Source organism: Ursus maritimus, unplaced genomic scaffold (genome assembly GCF_017311325.1).
Source record: "Ursus maritimus isolate PB19 unplaced genomic scaffold, ASM1731132v1 scaffold_3, whole genome shotgun sequence".
NCBI lineage: Eukaryota > Metazoa > Chordata > Mammalia > Carnivora > Ursidae > Ursus > Ursus maritimus.
In genome coordinates, this window is record NW_024425563.1 from 19,304,724 (window position 1) to 19,315,267 (window position 10,544).

The 10,544-nt window shown below is 37.5% G+C and overlaps 1 protein-coding gene across 2 annotated transcripts in view; it reads right to left on the reverse strand.

Annotated features, from left to right (window-relative positions):
- Positions 1 to 10,544, reverse strand: part of EXOC4 (exocyst complex component 4) — a 716,010-nt gene that overhangs the window by 657,195 nt on the left and 48,271 nt on the right. For both annotated transcript variants that reach the window (XM_008707579.2, XM_008707580.2), the window contains exon 4: positions 9,134 to 9,318. In XM_008707579.2, the coding sequence (XP_008705801.2) occupies positions 9,134 to 9,318 (185 nt within the window). The remainder of the gene's footprint in view (positions 1 to 9,133; positions 9,319 to 10,544) is intronic.

Consider the following 10,544-nt stretch of genomic DNA (forward strand, 5'->3'; position numbering starts at 1 on the left):
TACTAAAAAAAATTTAAAAACTTAAAAAAGAAACAAAAAATCACCTAATCACACTGCATCTAAAACAGAAAAGCTTCTCTAAGTTCCAAGGGTAGAGAGGTCAAAGCCATAGTTGTCACCTCTTTCTAGTTCCATCAACATCATCAGTGGTAGCGGCTGACCACAGACGTGATTCTCACAGTGGGTTGTAAAGGGAGGGCAAGCAGAGTGGGGGAAACAGGGACAAGATGTACACCTTAAGGAAAGATTTCTCCAAATGGGAAAGATGTGTGCATTTTGAACATCTGCATCCACACATCCCACAGTGACATATCCCCATCTCCCTTCCCCCACTCCTTCTGGATCCACAGAGCTAGGTATGTGTATGTTTTTAATCTATGCATGTTCTTTCAGAAAACTGAAAAACAAACTTTAGGTTAAAGGCAAAATCATCATTTAAGGTTTATTTTTTATCAGGTGTTAATAACATGTGACCTACTGTCCCAGGCCTTGAGGATAATGGACAGTTATTAAGGTTCCCCTTCTCATTTACTACAGGGAAGAAGGAACCATGACTCCAACAAGTCTGCACCATCTAAGTATCTCGCACAGGGCTCAGTGCTGAGGATCCAAGTACGACTATGATATGAGCGAAACCAAACTTAGCCTATTTCCAACTGCTGGAATCACTTGCAGACTCATGCGAAACCTCAAGTATAAGACATTAAAGTAACAAAAGTAACACTTACCTGGAATTAACCTGACAGAGTTTCCCTAATTCTTTTCATCCAATATAAGGCTGTTTAGTTTCTATTTACCCATAAACTATCTTAAGAAACAGAGCTTCAAATCAACTGATTTGTCACAATAGTTTGTCTATTTATAAAAGTACTTAGATCAGTCATCTTTTACATACTGACTACCGCTCTCATCTCCAGTTTTCCCTTGACTACCTCACCTCATCCTCTGACCTGCATGCTACTCACAACCGCAAATCTAGCCCCACACACCCCTCGAGCATGGATTCACAACCCCAAAGAGACAGAGCATCACAGATGTTTAAAGTGCTGCGACTCATGATTAAGAAAAAGTGCATTTCAATTCTAAATGGAAGGAAAAATATATAATACGTTTCATAAATATTTCCATAACAAAAATGGAGAAGTTATTTTTAAAGCATTGATAAACGAAGGTATCAATTAACAGGACAGTTCAGGTGTCGAGCTGCAATACAGCCTGTCATGCCAATAAATGAAGTCATACAGTGAGTACACATTTGTGTGCAGTGATATGGGTATGTTTGTGAGTGTCATACACACTTGTATAAACACAGATGTGCGCAAGCTTCACTTTAGATTTAAAACCTACAATTATTTTCTCAATGTTAACCTAAAAATATGTTTCAGTTAAATACAGGGTGATAAATGTCTTGGCATTTTAACTTTGAAAAACATAACCTACTGACTTTATTATCAGAGCCAGAAGGGCCCTTACACACCATCAATAAACTTCTAGAAAGTCAATTTACTGCAAGACTATTTTCATAGACTCATCTCTCTAAAATTTTCCCCTGGGCTTCAATTTTCTCCTTTGTGAACACTAACCCAAAGGCAAGTAACTCTGGAAATGACTTTTGGTTTTTCTCTTGTTCCTTTATGAAAGGACTTAGTCTCAAGAGTTCAAGAGAAAGTGGGCACACCCACTCATTGAGTCACGACAGACATGAAGCTCAACAGAAAGGTAGGCGCTATTACAGAATACTGCATTTAAATAGTGTGTACCTCTGTGTCCATTTCTGAAGAAATAAAGCTGAGCACGTATGAGTACCTCCAAAGGGTTCTGAATATCTCTAAGGAACTATTTTTGGAAGCAAAAAATAAAATCAAAATTAGACTGTTCTTATCAAGTTTGTAATTAGTTTGAATGCTCTGAACTGCTTTATTTTGAAAGAAATATTGGTACAAGTTACTGTTCTTTTTAAATATATATGATTACAAATTTTTATTTTAAATCCATTTGGAGTCATTCATAGCTAAGTTGTAAAAGACAGCTGACGTACATAAAATACTTTCTGGCATAAGATAGTCCAAAATTACTAATTGCTTATTGTGATTGAACGTGGTTTGCTATTTACTAATCACAGTGTGGCAGACAGGAAAGCTGTAAAGCAAATTATAACAAAAACAACCCCTACCACCATAACCCTAAGGGCTTTTTGGCCATTAACTATCCATCAATCTAGTAAGGATCTACCTCTATGCATCTGACATAGCCATGAAAGGTTTGGGTTTTGTGGGGTTTTTGTAAAGAAGGGTTAGAAGTACTAACAGCTTATTAAACATTTGCTTTTTAATTAGAACTCATTTCCGTTCCTTCACTTAATAATATGTCCTAAAATCACAGGGGCAGCTACCTTGGCTGACTTTATTGTCAAACTAAAACTTGACAGAGGTAAGTTGAACTTTAAGTTGTCAATCTAGTAATGAATAGATTCACCTCTCTAACCCCAACAGCTGGCACAGTACCTGGCAAAGAGCAAACATTCATAAAAGTTTGTTAAATCAAACTGAGCTGAGAAATAGCTGTCAAAGATCATATGCCCTTCGTAAGAAAATTTAACTGAATAATGAAACAGGAATGGCTGGCAAAGTAATTCTCTATAGTTCTAAGATCAGCCTGAACATACAGAAAGAAAAATGAATGATTCAAAGGGTATAAAAGTCAAAAACAGTCATGGTCTCAAATGACAGATCAAGAATGAAGACATGTAATACAAAATAAAGTGAAACTAAAATCTAGGCCAAGAGGCAAAAAGAAAAGAAAAAGAACTGAAAGATAAAAAGAAAATGGATATAAAAAGAAGAAAAACTTTAGAAGATAAAATAGGGAATAAATAACACAATGGGGTCAAGCACGCTCTTTACGCCCCCACGAATATGGACACCAAAATCCATGGGGCTGAAATTTTCTCCTCCATGAGCCAAAGGGCATCCAAGGAAACAAGGTCAAATCAAGTATTAACCCAGGATGCATGAAGTAAAAGGATAAACTTAAAATAACTTTTTATTGATTTTATCAACTTATAAAGGTACTGTAGGTTTTTAAAAAATATTAAAAAGATAAAAATAACCTATTAATTATAGTGTAGTGCCTTTCAAAACATTTAACAGAAAAGAGTCTGTCTGTCCATCCATCCTTACCCCCTACACATACACACACTCATACATACAAAAATGTACACACTGCCTTTTTCAACATATTTGGATCATCCTATACAGAATTTTAAATCCTAGGTTTTCATTTCAGCAGTACGCATTTTGCCATTTCATTAAAAATAATCTTCGGGGTGGCTCAGTCAGTTAAGCCTTCGACTCTTGGTTTCAGCTCAGGTTGTGATCTCAGGATTGTAAGACTGAGCCCTCCGTCTGGCTCCACGCTTAGTGTGGGGTCTGCCTAGAGTTTCTCCCCCCTCTCCCTCTGCCCCCCCATCCCCCATCTCTAAAATAAAATAAATCTTCTAAAAAAACAAAAATAAAAATAATCTTCAAAAGCATCAATAATGGTATTACTATTAAAGTAATAACACATGCTCATGATGAATATGATGAATACATTCACAGTCCTAAGTCCTTCTTTCCTATTTCCCACTCACCATTTCCATTTCTGGTACTGGTAGGTAATTCCTTTTATCAGTGTCAGCACTATCCTTCCAAGACTATAAACACACAAACATTTATGTCTACATGTAAAGGATACATAAATACATATCCTCTCAATTCTTACACAAATAGGTTCATCCTGCATATACTGTTTCTCAATTGGCTTTTTCTGCACCCAAGAATATACCTTAGAACTCTCCCTATCAGCACAAAGAGATCTTTCTCTTCACTTAAGAATTACATAGCATGGATAGCATGGATACGTCATAACTCATTTAACAACAAACATCTAAGTTTTATATTTTTGTTGCTCTTACCAACAACGCTCCAATGAATATCCTATTACATATATTTTTATGATTTAGTACTATATTTGTAGGATATGGGCCTACAAAGCCTCCTCCACACACATTCTCTTCATTTTTTCCTAATGCTAGTTAAGTTTTATGTGATTTTTAAACTGAATTAGTATTTTTTTGTATATAATAACAGGTAAGCATCTAAATTTACTTTCTTTAGCCAAATCTCTCAACACCAATTTCTAAATAGACCTCATTCCCTCTACTTACTTGGATTATTGTTTAAAAATATTGAAGTCCCATATATCCTGCATCTGTTTCTAAATTCTGTTTTGCTATACCAATCTGATTTTCTATTTGCATACCTGTACTGTTTTGCTTAGTTTTAAAATATATTTTAATATTGGATAAGAAAGGCTTTATTATCACCCTTCAATTTTTTTAAAAATAATTCTTATTCATTTATTCTTCTATGTGAACTACAGATCTGACAATTTCAAAAAACCCAACTGGGCTATAACTGGGACTTACCTCTGTAAGAACACGGAAGGTCTCCCCATTTATTTAGGTCTTGTTTCATATCCCCCAAATACCATTTTTATTATTTTTTCCATGTAGTCCTGTAACTCTCCCTTATTACATCTACTAGTTGTCTGTTTCTACTTCAAAAATATCTGTTCTTGGGGCACCTGGGTCACTCAGTCAGTTAAACGTCTGCCTTCGGTTCAGGTTATGATCTCAGGTCCTGGGATTGAGCCCCACATCAGGCTCCCTGCTCAGCAGGGAGTCTGCTTATCCCTCTCCCTCTGCCCCTCCCCTCACTCATGCTGTGTGCCCCCCCCTCGCAAATAAAATCTTAAAAAAAAACAAAACCAAAATCTGTTCTTTATACATATGTGCCTTCATGTGATTTTTTGTTTTCTCCCACAGTAGAAATTTGTTGGGTGTTATGTGTTTGTTTTTAGATACCAACAATTGAAACAGTCTTTGTATTTGGAAAGACCCTCCATTGTCTGGGTCAAAGCAAAAAAGAGGGCCCAACTCCCTACTGTAAAAGTTGAAGGAGGTCAGACACGTCTCAGGCTCAACAAACTGGATGCTTCCACCAAGGACTCTGAATCTTGAGGGAATAAGGACGGATGTAGGGACGTTTAGCAATCACTGAAAAATCCAGCAACTGCAGGCATGGTGAGAATAGGGCAACAACCCAACCAGATCCTTCCCTGGGGCTTGTCGATGATGTGTGCTCAGCTGCTTCATCTCCCCTGGTCCCTCCTGGGTTTTAGAGCCAGATTTTACAGCTTTCCTTCCATTAGATTCTATGACCTACCTTACCACTTTCCACTTAATTCCTTTCCTTGTTTGAGTTATCAGGATTGATTTCTGCTATTTGCAAGCTAGAACTCTGGCTAATAGATCATCCTTTGTACTAGAGAATATTTTATTTGCTTCTCCCCTAATGATTTACAACATAGAAATCTTTAAATATACATATCTAGGTTAATAAACATGAAATTAAACATTTTCTCCCATTATTCAAATCCAGAATAACTTCCGACTCATCTTATATAAGAATTCAGCATTCCTTTTTATGTCCTGCCTATCCAAATTTCCCAGTCTCAAACTTAATGTGCAGATATAATCCTGTTTATTATGGAGTATTCTTTGACCACATAGGCCTTTTTCAAAAATAACTTCAGCTTAAATTTTTGATCTTATAAAAATATGTCAGTTACTTAAATGCAAACTTACATATTTAATGGTGTGCTGTCCTTACAGTAGTTTCAAACTACCTACAACTTTATTGTTCTCTAGTTGCTGATTTTGGTTTGTATCATCTTCGAGTATTTTTCTCAGAAAAAAACACTACTTCTTTTTGTTGTTAATTTATATCTGAGAATGTCTCTCTGCTGCCCATGCTTATCAGTGTCCATTTGGCTGGGTATAGAAATCTTTGGTACCAACTCTTCCCCATTCAACACTCCGTAGACTCTGTGCTGCTGTCTTCTGGCATTTTGTGTTCAGCAAATCTGGTGATCCTGATTTTTGCTCCTGTTTATCAGGCCTAGGTTTAACTGTGTAAAAGAGAAAACTCAAAATAGCAGTGGCCTGAGTACAATAAAAATTTTCCTTCCTCTTACATAAAAGATGAAATCCATTCCCTCCATTCAGGGATATACAGGAGGATCCATGCTATTAAAGAGTTCAGGACGTGCCTTCCATCCTCAACGTCACCTAGTATCCAAGATGGCTTGATGGCACCAACCCGTGTCCTTGACAGGAAGTAAAGGAAGGTGACTGAAGGGTAAAAGAGTGAGCATACCAGTTTGGCTGGCACCTGAAAAAAGAATTTTCCTATGATCCCTGATTCAAAGGCTTGCAAGCCAACGTCTCACCTATTAGATATGTAGCAGGATGGGAAATATAGCCTGTTAGCTGCTAGGAACAAAACAGGGGTTGTCATTAAAAATGAGGAAGGAGCAAATGGATATCAGGTGGACAAATAACTCTCTCTGGCATAGGAGATAACAATTTTTCTTCCTACAGAAATTTTTTAAAATTCATAAAGATTTCCTGATCCCATCTAAGACTGTTTTTTTCATTAATTTTACCTTAAATCCTTTTGATTTGCAGACCAAGGTCTTTTGGTTTTGTTCTGGTGTTTTTTTTTTTAAGTAGGCTTCTTTATCTACACTGTAATTATTGCCTCTATTTCTCTCTGTATTCATTTGCTAGGGCTGCCATAATAAGGTACCCCAGACAGTGGCTTAAACAACAGAAATTTATTTTCTCACAGTTCAGGAGGCCAGAAGTCAAGATCCAGATGCTGAGAAGGTTGGTTTCTTCTGAGAACTCTCTCCTTATGTTGCAGATGGTATCTTAGCACTTTGTCTTCACGGGCTCTTCCCTCCCAGCAAGTCTGTATCCAAATTTCCTCTTAGCTAGACACTAGTCATACTGGGAGTAGGACACACCCCAATGAACTCAATTTAACTTCCTTACCTCTTAAAAGACCTTATCTCCAAACTTAGTCACAGTCTGAGGTACTGGCAGTTAGGACTTTCATACCCAAATTTTAGGGGGACACAATTCAGCCTGAAACATTATCTTGTTAGCTTTGTTCTACAGAATAACTAAAATCACTGTTCTCCAACTTTCACATCTTCTATCTTTCTATCGTCTTGTCTTTTTCCTCTATTTTTTTTAAATTTATTTATTTATTTATTTATTTGACAGAGGGAGACAGCCAGCGAGAGAGGGAACACAAGCAGGAGGAGTGGGAGAGGAAGAAGCAGGCTCCCGGCAGAGTAGGGAGCCTGATGTGGGGCTCGATCCCAGGACCCTGGCATCATGCCCTGGGCTGAAGGCAGACGCTTAATGACTGAGCCACCCAGGCGCCCCTGTCTTTTTCCTCTTTACGATAAGGAAACTTCCCTCCCTTTCACTGATTCAATTTTTCTCTCTAATGCTTTAAACAAAGATTGAATTTCTCTTTATTTCATTTGTTCTTAGATTTTCCTCATGTTTTAGTTAGTTCTTTTTGCATCTCTACCAATTCCATTCTTTTGGCTCCCCATTGACCTTTCACAGCAGCTATATGCTTGCTGCATACATCCACAAAATCTCACTTAAGTTCAACAATAAGCACGTATTTTGGTGGTTGGCTGATCCAGGCTAGGCAGCTCAACTGCTCTTAGCTCAGTTCCATGTGGCTCTCATCCTCCTCTGGACCTAACACCATCCTGACAACAGTCTTTACACAAGAGGGCATGCTCCCTGCCACAGGCACATTTTGAGCCCCTCCTTGTGTCACATGCCAACAGTAAGCAAAAGTAAGACCCCCCCCCAAAAAAAACCCCAAAACAAATCAAATATCAGGAAATATACTTCTCCCACTATAGCGGAAGAAGGAATAATAATTTTGAATAATCTATTACATCATCCTGCATCTTCTGAAGACCTCAAGCTTAAGCATCTTAAATTTTCCTGTTTTCATTTTTTCATGAAAAAAATTGTTTTTTCAAATAAATGCTCTGAGACTTCAAGGTAATCCTCATTTTCCATTATGTTATAGAGTATTTTCACAGGACCCAGAGTGCTTTTGGTTGTTTTTTTTTAATCCTTACATGGGAAGCAATCTATTCAGACCTGCTATTTACCACCACACACTGGCCCCCACCCAAAACTGCTCTCCACTAAGGAACTAACATTCTATCCAGATCCAGTGTTGAAGTTAAGTCTCAGATACATAACCCTCAGCTCAATTTGTGTGCCCAGCAGAAGATTTTCTAGTGCCCATATGCAGAAAAGAGATAGAAACTTCTCTTTCTGTCAGGGTCTCAGACTAAATTGAAGCATCATGCAATTTTTGTCTGAACAGGATAGGACTCCAAAGACTTCATTCCCAGCATGCACTGCTTCCAGTGCTCCTCTTGGCTGTAGCTGGATGAAAAAGTATGAGCACGTGCATTTTGCCAGATACTGCTAAAACTACCTTCTCAAAAGACTGGCTATTTTAAAGGAATGTTGGAAAGACCAGGACATGCACAGCTATCTGACACATGTTAATAATGTCAGTATTCTACTGTCTCAACTGTCTTAAGATCTAGTCTTACTCCCTACCAAGTCTAGACTAACCTAATGAATTTCTTGAGTCCACACCCAGGCCCTTAACTATAGGCCTATGCTATGATCAGCCCACGGATAAAAGAAAAGTGTTCTCTCTGAAGCTCTCCTGAACTCTTCCAGAAAGAAGATTGTCTAAAGCTGAACACAACCCTAAGTAACAAAGAATCTTTTAACTTCAGTTCAGACACTTGTATTTCTTCATTATGCTGACTGTACTGTACAATTTAAGGATCTTTTTCTCTTCCTTCTGAGGTATACCAGAGCATCTCTGATCCAGTATAAGGGCCCACAGTAAATGTTTCTTATCTTTACATAAAAGGATCATAATAAATGTGCAACGAAAGAATGACGAAACTTTGGATGTCAGCCTTTAAGAACATTCAGACCACGGAGTATTTGCTATTATAAAACTGTCTAATAGTTTTGGGGACAATATGTTAAAAAGTGTGTAAAAAAAAAAAAAGGCAAGAGGTAAATAAATGACAACGGTATTCTGGGAAACAAATAATATTCCTTAAAATTCTCCACTGCCACAAGACACTGCAGTCAAGAGCCTCTTTAACCAACCTCACTCTCCCTTTCTCCTTGTTACGCTGCACAACGCGGCTCGTGGATTTGATGTACAGGTGTCGATGCAGCTCATCTATGAGAACCAAGTGGAGGTTCATCTTCTTGCTGTGAAGCTCCAACCTAAGGTCACTCAGTCCTTCCACCTGGAGCAGGGGGCCCTCCAAGGACTCAACTGCTGACACCTGAAAAGGAAAAGAAAAAAAAAAAAAGATCAAGTAGGACAACTACATAACCGAGCCATATTAGAAATAGCAGACTACTTTTATTCGAGACCTTCTTTTAAGAGACTTTGAGACTTTAAATAGGAGACTTTATTTTATAAAAATATATGACCGTATTTTTAAAAGATATGGTCAAAAGAGAGTTCACGAAAACCTTATCAACATACATCAGACTTTGAAGAGTATAATGTGGATAGGCCTAGTCCTGCCTTTGAAGGGTCTAACATCGAAAGAGAAATAATGCTGAAGAAAACAATCTTGATGGCCACGAAGGCATCTAGAGCACTGCAAAGCTGTACTTATTATTTATTCCCACACACATTGCCTATTAACAGACACAAGTTAAATGACCTTCTCAATTAAATTGTATCATTCATATTCTCACAAGAAGTCCACATACGAATGACTTAAACCAGCTTTTAATCAAACTTCGCTTTTTAAGACTAAATAAAAGCACACTACATAAATTTTTAAATAATTCTCATGGTGATCATGAGTCAAGAGCTTGGTGAGCCTAAGTCTACATGCATGTCTACATATAGTTAGATATGTATCTCTTTTGCTCTTTCTTATATACACATACACAGAGGGAAATGCACGTTTTACATGAATGCTACAAGAGGAAAATAGCAGTCATCACCTCTCCTTGGCCTGATCCAGTTCAACACCAATTTCTAAATAGAAATTTCAATATAAGAAATGGAATATGAATGGTGAATAGGAGATAAACCATGAAGAGGGAAATGCTCCTGGTGTAGAGTGCAATTTGGGAGATTTTAAGACAAAAAAGACTGGATGAATAAAAATAGCATAGGAATGCCTGCAACAAACGAAGATGAGGAATTCTGGGAACCTGGAGCAGCTCACTCTGAAACCAAAGCAATAACTAAAAAGGAAAAAAAATCATGTATTACATAATCCCATTTATCCATGTATATAAAGATTATATTTGTCTTTCTATAAAGATAATTGTTTTATTAAAGTAGGTTCCACACCCAGCGTGGAGCCCAACATGGGGCTTGAACTCACAACCCTGAGATCAACACATGAGCCGAGATTAAGAGCTGGACACTCAACTGACTGAGCTACCCAGGCACCCCAAGATCTCTAGGTACTATTACTTAGGAAAAAAATACACAAAGAATGTAATAATACTATTCATAGTAGTAGTAGTAGTAGTAGTAGTA